The sequence below is a fragment of the Cokeromyces recurvatus genome (genome assembly GCF_025118155.1).
Source record: "Cokeromyces recurvatus strain NRRL 2243 chromosome Unknown BX663scaffold_26, whole genome shotgun sequence".
Taxonomy (NCBI): domain Eukaryota; kingdom Fungi; phylum Mucoromycota; class Mucoromycetes; order Mucorales; family Mucoraceae; genus Cokeromyces; species Cokeromyces recurvatus.
This window is the reverse complement of record NW_026251412.1, coordinates 312,411-329,892: the sequence shown is the minus strand read 5'-3', so window position 1 is coordinate 329,892 and position 17,482 is coordinate 312,411. Positions and strand designations below refer to the sequence as shown.

Genomic DNA, 17,482 nt, shown 5'->3' with positions numbered 1-17,482 from the left:
AAGCCATTTGGTAGTCATTTTGGATGTATGCTTTGTATCATTATCATGTTGAAAAACAACGTCCTTAACTTTAAGCCCATAATCTTTTAGTGTTTTGAGAAAATCGCCTTCAAGGATTTCACAATAAAACTTGGAATCCATACCACCCTCAATTTTAGTGATAAAGCCGGATCCCTGACTAGTAATACAACTCCAAAGAAATATACTTCCTCCGTCATGCTTGTATTTATAGTTCAGATTATGGTCCCGCAGAGGCTCTCCTTTTTTTAACTCAGGTCCATATCTTGCCGTCGGACCCCAAACGATTCACTTTTGTTTCATCACTAAATACAACCCTTCTCCAGTCATATACAGTCCAATGACGATACGTTTTTGCAAACTGAAGTCGTTCTTTTTTTCGCTCAGATGTCAATGGTAGAGATGACCACTTGACAACAGATTCGAAATTTCCATCTTTCAAGAGATTACGAATAGTTTGGGCACTTACTTTCTTACCTTCTCCTTGAAGTTTCCTAACTGCTTGTGCTGCTGTAGTAAACTGACTAGTTGCAAACTTTCGTAATATTAATCTACCCTCATTAGTGCTGAATGTTCCATTACGACCATGATGGGCATTTCGAGTAATGCCGATTTCTTTCGAAATACGACTAATTGTTGCAACTGAGGCACCTGTACGCTTACTAATGTCACTATATTGAACGCCATCACGAAGAAGACATTCAATGTTTTGCTTAATTTCAACAGAAATGGGCTTCATGTTTTTTTATAGATTGCAATTCCTAATTGAAGGAAAATGAATAAATGAACAAACAATAAAATACCTACAAGGTCCCTCATACTCATAGTACTTACTTTCTCAATAGCAGTCACATACATGAAATTAGTGTAATACTCTGAAGTATTGAATAACCGATAAAGCCACATTTGTACTACCTGACAATTACTGCGTTGCCAAGACCGCAGCATACATTACTTATTCTAACTATATATATTACCTCATGAGGTATCCGCAGCTACTATCAAATAACTATAAATATCCCAAAGAATTATTATTGAATAAAGGACATCATTATTAGATCTTAAATTTATTATAACTTTGTGTTGAGTTATTTCTCTTTTCTATTTTATTAATTAATATCCCGAACGTCCGAATATTACAATTAGTAAATTTATGAGAAAAAAATAGAAAACTCGAAAAATGGTTTCAATGGAGTGATCATTTTTCAAAACCAGTTAGTTGACCATATAGCACGTGACTATGAGGAAAGTTTTACCAAAAATGGAAATATATGTGTACTATTATTATGTTCTATTTTTAGCCGTTTCAGTTTAAGGATGTTGTTATGATTGTAGTCGTATTTACAACCAAGTTAATAGAAATAAACTATCATTTATTTAAATAATAAAGAGTTTATTCAAATAAAACTAGTGTATTGTACTTCACAGTATAATATTCATTCTACATTCAGCTTTAATAATAGTCATTGTTAGAGTATTCGAGCATTAAAAATAATTATATGCATCGTATTATATAATAATTAGAATTCAATAGATTTATGACTGTTATATTGAATTACATGATTATTTATGTTTTGATACGCAAAAAGTTAAAGAAAGAGAAAAGACAAAAGACAAGTCTGTGAAAACTTCGTGTAGTTTTTTATTAAGCAAAATAATACAAAAATTGTACAAGGAAAAATTATGTGAAAATGTAAAGGGTTATTTATATGTTTTTGCAAGGTAAGTGATATTAATAGAACTATGATTTGGATAAGCACATATTGCTATAATAAAGCATTAGTCATAAATATTTTCTCCGAATAATTCTGCCTACAATAAAATCTATTTTTATTCTTTTCTGCCTGAGCTGTCGCTGTTACTAAAAATATTAAATTATTATTTCTGGGGTAAGCGACGCGTCAATATTAATTCACAGTGAATATGTCAGCTATAGCAATACCAATTATTTATATGCTACTATTATTATTATCCTATAAGATCTTATTACATAACCATATTCATCTTTATAGCTATCTATATATAATATGTATGACTTATAAATAATTATGTAATTGAATATAACAATCATAATCCTATTGAATTATTATTATTACATAATATAATGTATATAATTATTTTTAATGCTCGAATACTCAAACAATGACTATTATCAAAACTGAGAGTAGAATGAATATTATGCTGTGAAGCGCGATATATTAGTTTAATTTGAATAACCTCTTTATTATGTAATAAATGATGGTTTATTTCTATTAACTTAATTATAAAGGCTACTACAATCACAACAATTTATATAAGTCATACATATTATATACACACCCATAATGTTGAATATTGTTATAGAGGGAATATTCACTGCAAAGTAATATTAACGCGTTGCTTATCCCAAAGGCAATAATCGGGTATATTTTTAATAACAGCAACAACACATGCAGAAACATGCATACTGCATGCAGAATTATTCGGAGACAATATTTGTGCATATTCGTGCATATTTGTGCATTAAGGCTTTATTATAGCAGTATTCACTTATCTAAATCACACTCCTATTAATATTACTTACCTTACAAAAACCTATAAATAGCCCTTGTCATTTTTCCATATTATTTTCTTCTTGTACAATTTCTGTATTATTAATCTTTAATAAACTATACAAAGTTTTCACAGACTTGTCTTTTCTTTTTTTTCTCTTTCCTTATCTTTGTATTCAAAACATTTTTTTTCTGTGAACTACTCTAACATTTCAAATATTACTACGATGAACTCTTCTGTTGCTTCTGCTTCTGGTTTGACTGTGGACTCTATATTGAATTCTGGTTTGGATGCTCTCCTCGGAAATGGGACTCCTCTTTCATCGGTTGCTGGTGAGTTCTCGAATACTACGGGTTTGGATGGTTCTTCCATGATGGTAGATGATGCTGGTTTAAGTGTTGCTACTGGTGGTTCCATGTTGCCATTCGCCGCCGAAAAGGCAGGACAAGATGGGCAATTGTTGGGGGACAATCTTCATCAGTTGAGAGCAGAGATGTCTGCTCGTTTACGAGAATTTGCACAAGCCCGCAGTAAGAACGAAGAGGTTGCAATTCAAAACACTCTCAGGTCCATTGAACTCATCAAACAAAGTATGAAAAGTTTGAGAGAATATCAAGAGATGTTGAACGAGGTTAATCCTCGTCGAAGAGTTAATGAAGACATGTCACTTCCCAGAGGATTTGCATTTAGTAGAAAGGACTTACCAAAGTTCCAACTCGCCACTAGTCTGGTTAGACCTTTTCCCAATGAAGAGGCTTTCGAGTCAGTTGAGCATTTCTTGAGAACATTTGAAAAGGTCATAGAATCGTCTGGTCGACAGATAGAACTCGTTTGGAGAACTTTCTTCCCCTTGTGCCTACCAAACTCTGAAGATGCTTGGTACGAGACTAATATGAGGAACACTCACTCATGGGTGGAGGCTAGAAAAGTTTTCAAGAATGGTCATAGTTCAAAAAATGCAGTACGTTAATACACAGATAAGGTCTTCACAATGGAGATGAACCCTGGAGAACCTCTATTAGATTATTCTAGAAGGTTTCTACAAGCTGTGTACTATGCTGGACTTTCCAAGGATAATGAACGTATTGCTGATAGGTTCTTGGCATCACTTACACGACCGGTACAGACAGTGATTAGGATATTCATGGTAAACGCCAGAGATGATTTTGGTTGGACCGTCGAACGTATGACACAAGTCGGTAGAGATGTTCTTGGTGATGATCCGCAAACTTATGCAGAGTATACCCAATATATCATGAGGAATACAGATGGTGTTCGCGGAGAGAAGATGCTCAAGAAAAGAAGTGCTTCCTCGGAGAAACAGATGGATTATCATCGTTTGAACGACAAAAGATACCATAAAAAGGCAAAGAAGATAAAGGAAACCAAATCATTCTTTTGCACTCATCATAGCCGTAACAGTACTCATGACACCAAGGATTGCTTCATCTTGAATAAACGTGCCGCTACTATGACATCTAGGAACAAGGATGCTAAGATAGCAGGAGGACAAAATAACTTATGCTGGAAATGCAAAGAAGAACCATGGAGCCCGAACCATTTTTGCAAGGTCAATAAGCCCAAAAAGGTCTTCGCTGCTAAGAAAACCCCAGAAACTGTTGAGACTTCTGAGTTGGAGCCAGAAGAAAAGGCCCGGATTGAAGCTGAACAAGATTTCCAGGAGGCTATTTCCACAGATATCGATTCCCTAATGAAGGAAATTAGTTATGATTAGAACACAAAGCTCATCGGGTTAGTCGACACCGGCAGTGAAGCTAGTTTTATAAATATAAATAGTTTATATAATAAATTAAAAATAAATAATTTAAATAATTTAAATAATGGCTTTATCTATAATTTCTTGTCTAATGATAATAATGTTTCTTGTATTGGTTCTACTGATATGTTAAATTTTAAATATGCAAATGGTATCACTTTTAAACATTCATTAGATTTAATGAAGTTTAACAAAGGATATGACTTTGATATTTTGTTGGTCACTGATATTTTACCAAAGATGAATATTGGTTTAACTGGAGTAGCATACAAAATTGATGGTGAATTCACACATTCTGATGTAGCTGCCAATGATGAAAGAATTTTTGATAATATAAATATTGACTATGATGGAAAATTTAAACCTGATGAATCGCCTGCCGGTACTCCTGAGCAAAGAGTAGAATTCATGAATTATATTAAAAAGGCTATTGACAGAAATCAGAGTATTCCTATTACCTCATTTTGTCCTATGCCCGAATCAATTGTTCGTTTGCCCACTAAAGAAGGAGCTACAGCTTTCAGAAGACAGTACCCAATTCCATTTGCATTGAGAGATACATTGGATAAACAAATTAAAGAATGGCTTGATAATAATGTGATCATTAAGTCCAAAACTAATACCTCATTTAATAGTCCTCTTTTATTAGTTCCTAAGAGAAACAAAAATGGAGAGATTGTTAAGCACAGAGTATGTTTAGACGTAAGACTTTTGAATCAAATTTTACCTCCAACATTTAATTATCCATTGCCTTTAGTTCGTGATATATTTAACAATTCAGCGGGAAAGAAATATTTTATCACGCTTGATTTATCCAATGCTTATCATCGTTTCAAAGTTGCTCCAGAAGATGTACATAAACTAAGTTTTACCTATGGAGGCACACAATATTCGTTCATCAGAGCGCCATTTGGTATTTCGATGTTAACAAGTCAGTTCTCTTTTTGCCTTTCAATACTATTTAATGGATTAGATTGTGTACAGAATTTTTTGGACGACTGTATTATTGCATCTGAGACGATTGAACAGCATATGAAGGACGTAAAATTGGTAATTGATAAGCTTTCATCAGTAAATTTGATCTTGAATCCTGAGAAATGCGTATGGATGCAACATTCTGTTCGTCTGCTTGGTTTCGTATTTGATGCTACAGGAACATGAGTAGATAGAAATAAACTAACAAATGTTCAAAACTGGCCACTTCCCAATAAAAGTCCTAAACAAGTGCAACAATTTATGGGTTTGATTAACTATTTTAGGGAATACATTCCTATGATTGCACGAGTAGCTGAGCCGATCACTAGATTGAGCAACGCTAAAAATGTTTAAGAGTTGTGGACCGAAGAACAAACAAAGAGTTTTAATGCCTTGAAAGAAATTTTGCAATCCAAAGTCATATTACACTATCCTAATTGGCGAGAAAAAATTTACAGTAAACTTAAAGGTTAGAATACCAAAAGTAACAGCATCCAAAAAAAGAAAGCTTGGAAAGAAGAAAGAAGAAAGAAGAAAAAAACAGTTCTGTCGACACAGTTACAGGCCATTACTTCAACTTTATCGCCGATACTATTGATATCTTGGATCAGTATGAGGAATTTAAAGGGAATTATCTTGTTATGAATAATGTCCCAATCCACAAGCACCAGGATATAAGGAACTATATCAAAAGTCGCGGTTACTTTTGTTTGTATCTGCCCCCATGCTCTCCTGAACTGAACCCGATTGAACAGTATTGGTCTGTCTGTAAAAGCAAGCTCAAGAGAGAGCCGCTCTTGGAGAGCGAAACCCTTACCAGTCGCATAAGGGATGCATGCAACAGCGTACTTCTAAATGATCTGAGAGGGTTCTGCAGGTATTCGATCTAGAAGTTTGATGATTGCTTGGAACGTAAGCCACTTTAAAAACTTAACACATTTCGTACATTTGGTACAATAAAAAAAAACATTATACTTGAAATTTTATTTTGTCCGTGATTGAAATTTTGTTTTTTAACTGCTTGATTTTTATTTTTGTAGTACGGAATTTTTTTTTAAAGTGTACGAATAATTTCCGGAAAAAGTGTATAGTAAAAATATACATGTTTTTATTTATTTATTTATTTATTTATTTATTTATTTTTTGCTTATTTATACACATATATAACACCAACAACATCTATAAATATCCATTCTTATAAAATTACATTATATAAGCAAGCCTAAACTAAGCTACTTTTTTTTTCATTTATACAATCATAATTTATTTTGTTTCAGGATGAATCTCTTCTTGATAGTTCATCTATCTTGGCAATGACTTGATGAATATTAGGTCTATCCGCAGGATTACCAGTTAACATCCATCGAATCATATCATTAAATTCTTTTGTATATTCAGAGCTCTCGGGAAATTTATATTGATTATTTAAGACAGCTAAAGCAACTGATCCGCCTTGATCTGTCGTATTGATTTCAAAAGGTGACTGACCATAAGCCATAGCATATAATGTACATCCTAGTGACCAAATATCTACTTTTTCATCTAATGTACTATCCGTTTTTACATCAAATAATTCAGGCGCTCTATAAGGCATAGTACAATGTTCAGCTGCTAAATCTTGTTGTTGTAATGCTTCTTGTCTCGTGTTAATATGAATTCTCGCCGCACAAGCAGATCCAAAATCCATCAAAATAGGCGTCTCCCCATCATCTGACATTAAAACATTTCTAATCATATCATTGTTATTAGTGTCTTCTTTTCACACAAAATACAATATATGTATATATATATTTACCCAGGCTTAATATCTCGATGTGCCCAAGGAACGATTTCACCTCGTTTACCATCCATCTTTGTTACACCAGAAGGTTGTTCCTGTTGATGACTCAGTAAGGCTTGTTGATCTTGTTTGTTTTCTTCTTCTGGAGAAATTGCTTGGCTTGGTTCATACATGACTCTTGCTCCACCCTGCGCCTTATAGGTATGTAATACTTCAACTGCTTCACAAATCTCTCTAAATATTTGAATCATATTCATTTCAGAAAAGTGAGTTTTATTTAGATTATTTTTATTGATAGCATCCTGTAAGTTGCCTCTCTAAAAAAGAAAAAAAATATGATAAAAATCGATAAGATGAAAAGAAAAAAAAAAGAATATATAAACTTACTTTATAATAAGGTAAAACTATATAAATCGTTTTACTACCATCTGATTCAGTTATTGTACTTGAATCCTAGTTCCAATATACATTAAATGATATCACTCAAAAAATTGTGTTGCCTCTTACAATCATTTTTATAATATTTTTATGTGAAAACATTTGATATATATCAACTTCTCTTTGTGCTAGCTCTGCTTCCTCAGTACCTAAAGTACAACGTATTTTTTTTAAAGCAAATAACTCGCCTGATCCATCTTGAGCAAGGTAAACAAATGAGAATCCTCTTTTATAAAAAAAAATTAGTGTATATTATAAACCACTGTATAGATCTATATATACCCTTCTCCTAATAGTTTAATAATACGATATGCTCTTCCATTTATACTAAGGTTAGAATTAGGTATACAACATCCAACGAATGATGAAAGTAGTTCATGAATAGATGATAGGAATGACATGCTATGTATAGTGTAAATTGAATAGCTACTTTTTTTTTGACTTTATACTATTTATCTAATATATATATCTTATGTATATATGGAATTGAGATTTAGAAGAAGTAGAAGAAGAAGAGAAGTTTTATAGTGTCAAGTATTGGCTGAGGTGAATAATAAATATATTATTACTTTCCGCTTAATAAGGATATTCGTGTTCAGCCACAACAGCAACAAGAGTTTCTGTGCTTTAAAAAAAAAACGCATAGACTTGATTGATGGTAATTTTGCATGCAATACTACTGCTTGATTTGAAGCTAGATAAGTCACTTCGTTTCCTGTTTCTCTCTCTTTATTTTATTTTATTTTATTTTTGACGAATGCAAATGCTTTGTCTAGCTATGTATTGTTTCTCATATTATAGTCAACAATAATTTAAAGTTTCCTCAATTACATAGATTGCGAATAGGTAGTATCAAACTTTATTTATCCAACTTGAGCTAAGTAATGACAACCTTTAACGCAAATAAAAAAAAAAGTCACTAGGAATAGTTATGACAAGCACCTTTCCACAAGTAATATGATTACACTGAATGACCCACATTTTTACTATATGTGATATCTCTATTAAATGAAAAGTAAAGTAAACGAGACTGAACAATTATTCTAAAAGCCTGTCTTTGTTTATTATTTATAATTTTAAAAGACAAGTATTTATACAAGAATATTTGAGAAGAGAGAGAGGAATAAGTAACGTATTAGTTACGATAGAATAATATTTAATACTGTTATTGACGTTAAATACATAAATTATGGGAAAGTATATAATTAAGTTGAAATTTATTCTTTGACATTGTTTGTCTAAATCAATCTGGAACAATTAACTCTGATTACCTTAGATTGTTGACTGTCAAATTATTATAAAAAGTTACTGGATGTCAAATCGTAACAAACATTGGCATTATCAGGAACATTAAAATAAAAGAGTTTCAAAAAGGTTGTTATTTGGATCTCATCATGGAAATTGTCAATTAATTTTGATCAAATTTGCTGATTAGGATTTAAAATTATGTTGTTAGGTTTAAAAAATTTGTCATTTGTTTTATTTTATTTTATTTTTTTAAAAAAAAAAAAAAACTGTCATTTGGCATCATGAGCACTGTATAAGTACAAAATAAGACATCATAGCAATGCAGAATGCCATGGTAATATTAAAATGTAAGAAAAAAAAAAAAAAAAAAAAAAAAACTACATAATCTTGCACCATTTTTTTTAAAAAAATTCTCAGGGGAAAATATACTGTAGTGTCTTAGTGTCTTAGGGGTGAGAAAGGCAAAAAAAAAAAAAGAGGTTTTCCGAACCGGACCTATGTACCTTTACGCACATGAAAAATGCTAGACTTGTATTCTTAAAAGCGCGTTTACAATATACTTATTCCGCGTTTTTTCGTTTCTTTCTTTTTCCTTTTCCTTTTCTTTCTTTGTTTATTTATTTTTTTTTTTTTCATTTGCAAATTCCATAATACATAAATGTCCCTTGTTAATATTTTAAATATTCAAGTTTTGGATAATCCTACTAATTTCAAAAATCCTTTTCAATTCGAAATTACATTTGAATGTAATGCCCCACTTAAAGACGGTAAAATAAGCTATAATACAAATATGCAATGTCAGCCTCCCTTTTTAATTCCGTTTTTTTTTAAAAATGATTGAATGTATATATAGATCTTGAATGGAGAATGATTTATGTTGGATCAGCTGAAAGTTCAGAATATGATCAAGTTCTTGATTCTATTATGGTTGGTCCGATACCTGTTGGCGTCAATAAATTTATTTTTTCGGTAAGTTTTTTCAAGTCGATTCAAAGATTTTTATTCAGTTTCTAATTCTCTATACAAATATTTATATATATAAAAGGCTGATGCACCGAAAATTGAATTATTACCTAAAAAAGATTTATTAGAAGTTACAGTCGTCTTGTTAAGTTGCCTTTATAATGACAAAGAATTTGTTCGTGTTGGATATTATGTTAATAATGAATATATTGATGGGGAATTACGTGAAAACCCTCCTGAACAGGTTATTGTTGATAAATTACAGAGAAATATTTTGGCAGATAAGCCAAAGGTTACAAGGTAAAAAAAAATAAATAAATAAATAAACTGATCGTGGATTTTTATGATTTGACTAAATTTTATCTTGGCTTAAGATATACAATTGACTGGATTAATCCTGAAAACACTTTTCCTATGAAGATCGAACAATCTGATAGCATGGATCAACAAGTAAGTTAAATGATATTGTGTAAAGTGAACAACTATCGTTAATTGTTATTTTATAGGATACCATGATGGTATAATGTGATGTACTATAATTAAAAAATAAAATAAAATAAAAAAAAAAGCTGCTATTTTATTACATAAAAATAAGCATAATTTATAATAAACAACATCGTACATAAATATAATTAACATAGAAAAAAAATTTCTTTACTCGGCTATAATAGTTTGAATAGGTTTTCTTTTGCTTGTTTCATTACAAATAACATCAAAGAAATTATAGCGACGAATATATCTTGTTGTGTTTTCAATAGTTTCAGCATTAATTCGGTTTTCGTCGTTTTCTTCTTCGGAATCAGAAAGATCTTCACATGAAATTCCTCGGGATGTTTGTTTCGCCTTTTGTCGACTGCCATCTAATCGAATCATTGCAACTTTTTCTTCCAATTCATTAATGTCATTATTTTTATGAGTGATACCTCTTTCTATGTCTCGAATTGAGCGATGAACGGAATATAATGAAAGTTGACTATAGTAATAATAATAAAAAAATAAGCAAATAATATTAATAAAAAAGAGGTTATATAGTATATTTTACCCTGCAAGATGATCATTTCTTAACTTATTTCGTTTCGCTTTATCTTGTAACCTCAATTCCAATTTCTCAAGTGTATTAACACAGGCCTCTGATTTAGTCTCAAGAGCCACTAGTGATGTCTTTGTTTCAATATCCAATTCTCTGTTATCCATAATATCTACAATAATTGGGTCGAATTCTGTTTTTAAAAGATGTTTGATATCCTCCTTTTTATCCATCGCTGTACATAATTTCGTAAATAAATTTTGACATTACATGTATATTTATACATAATCTTTTTTTTTTTACCTTTTTTACAGTTTTCTAAAGCTATCTCTATAGCCTCTTTCAATTTCTGAACTTCCAGTTGTCCTTCAATAATTTTTCCAACAAGCTCATCAGTTATAGTACCTAACTGAGTTACATCATTTAAATTCCATGATTTATCAGTATCTGTAATATTATTCTTTGATTTGGGTTCAAGTTGTAACGTGTTCGCTTTCATTCCAACCATCACTTTTTCATGATGCTTTTTTAACTATTAATTAGTAAAATTAGTCAAATGTTTCTTTTCTTTTAGTTGGTTTTCATTACTTGTTCAATATCTTTAGTAACAGTCACATAGAGATTTTCATATTCTTTCGCCATACTATCTTGTACCACTGACTGTACTTTTGTTTCTGAAGATACATTGGCTGTTGTTGCTTTAGTTGAGGGAGTTGATGTAATAGCAGGCTTTACATTATTAGTACTCATTGTTGGTAGTGATGATTTGTCATCTGCTTTTGAAGTAGTAGTAGTAGTAGTAGTAGATGTTGTAGAAACAGCAGTACTTGTAGCTGGGGTAGTTGTTGTTCCAAATCCAAGTTTGGATGTAGAGCCAAAGGTGGGTGTAGTAGTAGTAGTAGTAGTAGTAGTAGAAGTAGGAACTGTATTCTTTGACAAAGCACCGAATCCGCCACTACCTAATGTAGAGGTGGAACCAAAAGCAGGCGTTGAAGAAGCAGTAGTTGATGATGTTTTGGCAGAAGATCCAAATAATCCACCACCAAGAGTTGAGGTAGAGCCAAAGGCAGGAGCTGAGGAGGGTGATTTTGCACCAGGGACTGTATTCTTTGCCAAGGCACCAAATCCATTACTGCCCAAGGTAGAGGTAGACCCAAAAGCAGAAGTTGTGGGGGCTGAAGTTTTAGTTGAATCATTAACAAGAGCTGATGTGGATCCAAAGGTCGGTGCTGAGGAGAGAGATTTTGCATTAGGAACAGTATTCTTGGCTAAAGCACCAAATCCGCCACTACCAAGAGTTGATGTAGATCCAAAAGTAGAGGTACCTTGATTCTTAGCAAATGATGAACCAAAAGCAGTTGGAGACGCCGCTGGTTTTGCTTCTGTTGTACTTAATGATCCAAATGCACTTGTAGGAGGCTCATTCGACTTTATAGATCCAAAAAGACCACCAGCTGCCTTACTTTCTGAAGTAATGGATTGTTCTTTTTTCTCTTCATTAGATGAAGAAGTTGAACCCAATGTAGAAGTGGTTGTAGGCTTACTTAACGTTGATCCAAAGCTTGTAGACCCGAAAGAAGGTGCAGTAGATGTATTTGATGTAGATAAATTTCCGAATCCAGAAGATATTTTGGGCGCTGAGCCTAAGCTTGAGAAGGAGGGTATATTTCCTCCAGTTGTAGAACCAAAGCCGAAACCTGTAAATCCACTTGACATTGAAGAAGCAGGTTTTGAGGTATTCTTACCAGATAAAAGGTCTGCAAAAGAACTATTATTAGCCAAGCTTGCTGTAACACCGAAAGCAGAAGGTGCAGCAGGTGCGGAAGATGTAGTAGATTCGTTATGTGCTGAAGAAGAAGTAGAAGCAGCTGTAGGTACTGTAGCTGGATTTGCAGCCGTTTTATATGATTCACCTCTACGAGCTAATTCAAAATTAAAACAGTGATATGCACCGATACGTCCTTCATCATTCATATAATAAAGAACAGGGAATGGTTCAACCTCAATATCACTTTCGCTTGGATCTAATGGAGGTAATTTCTCATCTGCAGAAAAATCCAATGCTAAACCGACAGGATATGTGTCCATAGCTGACTCTTCAGTTAGTGGCAAATTGGCTAAACCATTCTCTGGTAATTGCCAAGTTGCCCATTCTCCATCTTCTCCTTCTCCAACAACAGATATATCACTCGAAGCAGCATTAGCAATAACAACAAGATGTTTAATTTCTTTTCCAAGTCCACGAATAATTTCCATGTAGAAATGATTTCCACGCCCTTCAGTTGTAAAAATAGGTGTAATTTCTGCAAGTCGAATATATTCTGGGCTTGTGCCTGATTTTGGTTTTCTGTTGATAATATATCCATCATTGATATAATCATCCTCTTCATTTGTTCGTTTACGAGCATAAATTGTAAGAAAGATATGATTTTCAATCCATAACACATCCTGGACTATAAATAAGTATAAATTAATTTACATGAATATATACGTAGATTATGTTTATTTTTTTTTATTTTTTTGCTTCAATTAATGACATTTACCATATCTGTTTTCAGTTTCTTCACCATGACCAGCACTCATAGCCTCTGGAATAGATAATGCATCTTTACTAGCACCAGTGGTATCAAAATGTTGAAGACTACCATCCAGTTTACCACAAACAATTTGTTTTCCTTTAGGTGACCAACAGATTGCTGAGATATCGCTACTAGGAATTTCACATACTACATCTCCATTTGTAATATTGATAATTTTACACTGATTATTCTCAAATAAAACTGCAGCTAATTCAAGAAGAGCTTCAGGATTGGGTCTTAAGTCAAGGATTTTGTTTGTTAAATTAAATGTATGTATAGGCTTTACTTCTGTCTTCTAAATGAAAAAAAAATAAGAATATATAAAACAAAAAAAAAAGGATTTATTGAACTGCTGTTTTATTCTTACATCTTTTTTAATATCATCAACATTGTACACTAACAATTCTGCACCTTCAGTAGCAACTAATATTTGTTTTTCGTCTCCTGTAATTCTTATTTGGCGAATAGGATTTAAAAGTGAAATAGCTATTTTGTCTCCTTCAAATTGTACAGTAGAACTTTTTTCAGCGCCATAAAATGCTTTTCTAAGAGCTTTTGTAGAGCTAAAGATAAAGCCTTAAAAAAGGGGAGAAAAGTGCTTTGTCAGTAACATTTTAAAATTGACAACAAATCATAATTTGAATACCATTTATAGTAGCTGAAACAAAATATCCAAACTTGCTTGAACACGCCATTAATGAAACTGAAGCATCATATTTTGAAATTTCAAAAGATCCTTCTTGTATTGAAACTTTAGCGTCTGGAACAAGACTTGTAAATTTGAAGAACTAATATTTAGCAATTATTAATGAATAATGGTATATAGTTTTAGTAAATAAAACAATTACTTCAACATCAGTAGGATCAATAGGATCGTTTGGATCAGCTAAGGCACTAAATGAATTCATGTGATGTATATAAGTAGTACTTGTATGATAAATATGTATATCTAATATGTAGTTTCTTTTTTTTTTTTAAAGAAAAATAAAAAAAATAAAAAATAAAAAAGCAAAGAGTTAAATTAACGCGTCACGTAGCCTTTTTTTTAATAAAAATAAAAAAGACAGAATGTTTACATAACTTGACAGAATAATTTTCAAATAAATAGAAGCAACACAATATATTTACTATTATCCTATAGATATGCATTTAATATTACTTGTATGATATTTATGTTTACTAAAAAATAAACTCTATATTTTTCTTTAATATGTGTATACGCGAATTATGCAACATGAATAATTCCTGAGTATAAATTTATACTGGATAGAAAGTACCGTAATGGGACAATATTAAAGAAAGAAGAAGTTATAGTAAAATCATTTATTAGTTTCATGTTCTCTAATAAACGTATACTGTAAAGGGCCTTAAAGTTGTATATACGTATAAACTAATAGTACCTTAATAGTTGTAAATAAATTTTTAAAGGCTACTATGTATTGGGAAAAATTACAGAACATACAGCCGTAAGAAAAACAACTAAAGCAGTCATATAATGAAGCTATAGTGTTTTCTTTGACGATTCTATAACTATATACTAACGAATATGACACAATTTACCTTTATTGTATAAACCAAGTGAATAATAAATATTCTTATAGATAATGAACAATTATTAAATAAAGGAATATAGGACTTATAGGAATATATACACACATACAAATGTATACACGCACATACACACACACACACACACACTCACGCAAACATATATATATACACTATGCTCATACGTTGGCATTAATATCTGTAATATGATATATCGCTTCTACTTATTAGTCATTATAACGGTTCATTTGAACTATTAGCCAGTGTAAATCTTACTCTAAATAAGATATATTTTATCAGATCCAGTGGTATAATATCAAGCAGTTACATATTTAAAAGTAGTATATAAATAGTGAAGATTTTATATAACAAATGTACAAACAATCTATTCTTATTATTCTTATAAACAACGTTTTTTTCACCACAAGTAGTCATTTTATATAATTCGACAGAATAGATATGTTTGTACACTTGCATCTTATACACTACTTTATATAATCTATTTAAAGTATATACTGGGACTGCTAAAGAGTCCAAACAAGGGTGAGGGTTATGAGCATTCGAAAATTATTACCTTTTTTTTTTAATTTTTGGTAACTAGAAAAATGATATTATCCTTTGGCAATTCTATTAGAATTGCTACTAAAAGCTTTAGAGGAAAGCGTCTAATAATAAGGCCTACAACTGTGGCCAGTTATCATGAATCAAAAAGATTATTAAAAAAGGCTACTAAACTTGAAGAGATTGACGATTCCCCATTTGATAAATTAGCTCAAGGAATGAACGCTATTAAGTCAACCATCTTGAATGTACCACCACTTCGTAAAGTAACTCGACCTAATATTGAGTCACTTCCATTTACTGGACAACCCAAGTCATGGGATGAGGCTGTAAAGGAAGCACAAGGCTTAGTCATTTCATCACCAAATCAGGAACGTATACTTGACCCTATTAAATTATTGGGTAAAGATATATGGGAATTAAAAGGAAACATTACTAGTCTATTAGGTTCAGGACATCCATTTATTAAAACGATTGGAAAACATTATTTTAAAAATGATACAAATCGTATAAGACCATTACTAGTACTTTTGATGGCTAAAGCTACTTGTCAAGCATCAAAGATAACAACTTCAACAGAGGAAGAAAAGATAGAGGTTACTTCCTTAGAAATGCCTATTTCAAAGACTCAAAGACATTTAGCAGAAATCTCAGAAATGATTTATACAGCTTCTTTACTTCATTATGATGTGATTGATCATGCTGAACAAGTCAAAAAACCAGGATTTGGTAATAAAATGGCCATACTTGCAGGTGATTTCTTATTAGCACGTGCTTCCCTTGCTTTATCTACCTTGAGAAATGCAGAATGTATTGAGTTAATAGCGACCTGTATAGCAAACCTTGTTGAAGGTGAATTTATGCAAATACAGGATCTTCAAGAAAAAAACCCCGACGAAAAAAGAGCATTTGATTACTATCTTGAAAAATATATATGAAAACGGGTAGTTTAATTGCTCAAAGTTGTAAGGCATCTTCTGTATTAGCTGGTTGTACTAGTGATATTCATCAAATTGCCTATACATATGGAAAACATTTTGGTATTGCTTTACAGGTAAATTACGTTATAAAATAGAATTTATAATAACATGATAGTAATAGATATATATACTTGTATAGCTAATTGATGATGTACATATTTTTACGAAAAGCCCTTCAAAAATTGAAGCCAAATTACATAGTTCAGAATATATAACAGCACCTCTTTTATTAGCTTGGGAAGAATTTCCTGAACTAGGATCCTTAATTGAGCGACAATTTAAACAAGAAGGAGATATTGAAAAGGTAAAATATATATTAGTAAGATAGGATTTAAAGAAGACAAAAAAAAATTAAGCTTTTTTATGTATTAGGCACGCATTTTAATATATAAAAGTAATGGGTTAAAGAAAACCTTATTGTTAGCAAAAGAACATATAGAATTAGCTACTACAGCAATTGAAAAACTAGCGCCTTCTGACGCTCAAACAGCATTGATTCAATTAGCAAAAAATTTACCATCTAGAAACAACTAAAATTTGTAGAATAATACAAGACCGTTTCTTTTCTATATTTACTATAATTTTTTTTAAAGCATTCATACAGCATACACGTTCTCTTCACTGTATATATTTATATAGATAGATAGATAGATAAATATCAAATAAAATCATTTTACAGCTTTTTAAATATAGAAAGCGAATTTCAAAAAAAAAAAAAATAGTCGGTTAAAAAACCTATAAATAAATTATTTATTAAGGATCGAGATCAAATTTATAATAATGGTTCCTCAAGTCAGATTATTATAGAGAAATTTGGATACAATTAATATCCTTATTTCCTGCTAATAAATATATTAAATGTAACTTTCTCCTTTTATCCTTAACATGACGTTTATTATATATTTTCTGCTAATTTAATAACCTTAATATGGCTCTCTCTCTTTTTTTTTTTTTTTTTTTTTTTTAAGTCTAAAAAAAGAATTTTACAACGGCTGTGGGCATACTTTCTATTGGTAATTTTAGCTGTCAAAATCAGGTTTCACAAAAAAATTTTGA

At 31.4% G+C, this 17,482-nt stretch overlaps 5 protein-coding genes across 5 annotated transcripts; 3 read left to right on the top strand and 2 right to left on the bottom strand.

Annotated features, from left to right (window-relative positions):
* Window positions 1-2,776: 2,776 nt before the first annotated feature.
* Window positions 2,777-3,520, top strand: BX663DRAFT_554484 (uncharacterized protein; the record flags this gene model as incomplete). Its single annotated transcript, XM_051531532.1, has 1 exon — window positions 2,777-3,520. The coding sequence occupies one exon, from the start codon at window positions 2,777-2,779 to the stop codon at window positions 3,518-3,520; it is 744 nt and encodes a 247-aa protein (XP_051380024.1).
* Window positions 3,521-6,444: 2,924 nt separating this feature from the next.
* Window positions 6,445-8,067, bottom strand: BX663DRAFT_519402 (protein kinase). Its single transcript, XM_051528997.1, has 5 exons — window positions 7,803-8,067; window positions 7,590-7,746; window positions 7,470-7,535; window positions 7,098-7,399; window positions 6,445-7,029 (listed from the first exon to the last, which is right to left on the bottom strand). Exons 1-5 carry the CDS (start codon window positions 7,919-7,921, stop codon window positions 6,576-6,578), a joined length of 1,098 nt encoding a protein of 365 aa, XP_051380023.1. The 5' UTR covers window positions 7,922-8,067; the 3' UTR covers window positions 6,445-6,575.
* Window positions 8,068-9,366: 1,299 nt separating this feature from the next.
* On the top strand, window positions 9,367-10,346 carry BX663DRAFT_519400 (histone chaperone). Its single transcript, XM_051528996.1, has 5 exons — window positions 9,367-9,535; window positions 9,622-9,737; window positions 9,814-10,031; window positions 10,106-10,181; window positions 10,238-10,346. Exons 1-5 carry the CDS (start codon window positions 9,427-9,429, stop codon window positions 10,253-10,255), a joined length of 537 nt encoding a protein of 178 aa, XP_051380022.1. The 5' UTR covers window positions 9,367-9,426; the 3' UTR covers window positions 10,256-10,346.
* BX663DRAFT_519398 (uncharacterized protein) lies at window positions 10,267-14,332 on the bottom strand. Its single transcript, XM_051528995.1, has 8 exons — window positions 14,186-14,332; window positions 13,984-14,125; window positions 13,705-13,913; window positions 13,302-13,632; window positions 11,347-13,211; window positions 11,062-11,290; window positions 10,774-10,993; window positions 10,267-10,704 (listed from the first exon to the last, which is right to left on the bottom strand). The coding sequence occupies exons 1-8, from the start codon at window positions 14,243-14,245 to the stop codon at window positions 10,386-10,388; spliced, it is 3,375 nt and encodes a 1,124-aa protein (XP_051380021.1). The 5' UTR covers window positions 14,246-14,332; the 3' UTR covers window positions 10,267-10,385.
* Window positions 14,333-15,473: 1,141 nt separating this feature from the next.
* Window positions 15,474-17,103, top strand: BX663DRAFT_519396 (isoprenoid synthase domain-containing protein). The gene is made up of 5 exons (XM_051528994.1): window positions 15,474-15,995; window positions 16,158-16,263; window positions 16,395-16,500; window positions 16,566-16,730; window positions 16,799-17,103. The coding sequence occupies exons 1-5, from the start codon at window positions 15,491-15,493 to the stop codon at window positions 16,958-16,960; spliced, it is 1,044 nt and encodes a 347-aa protein (XP_051380020.1). The 5' UTR covers window positions 15,474-15,490; the 3' UTR covers window positions 16,961-17,103.
* Window positions 17,104-17,482: the final 379 nt, after the last annotated feature.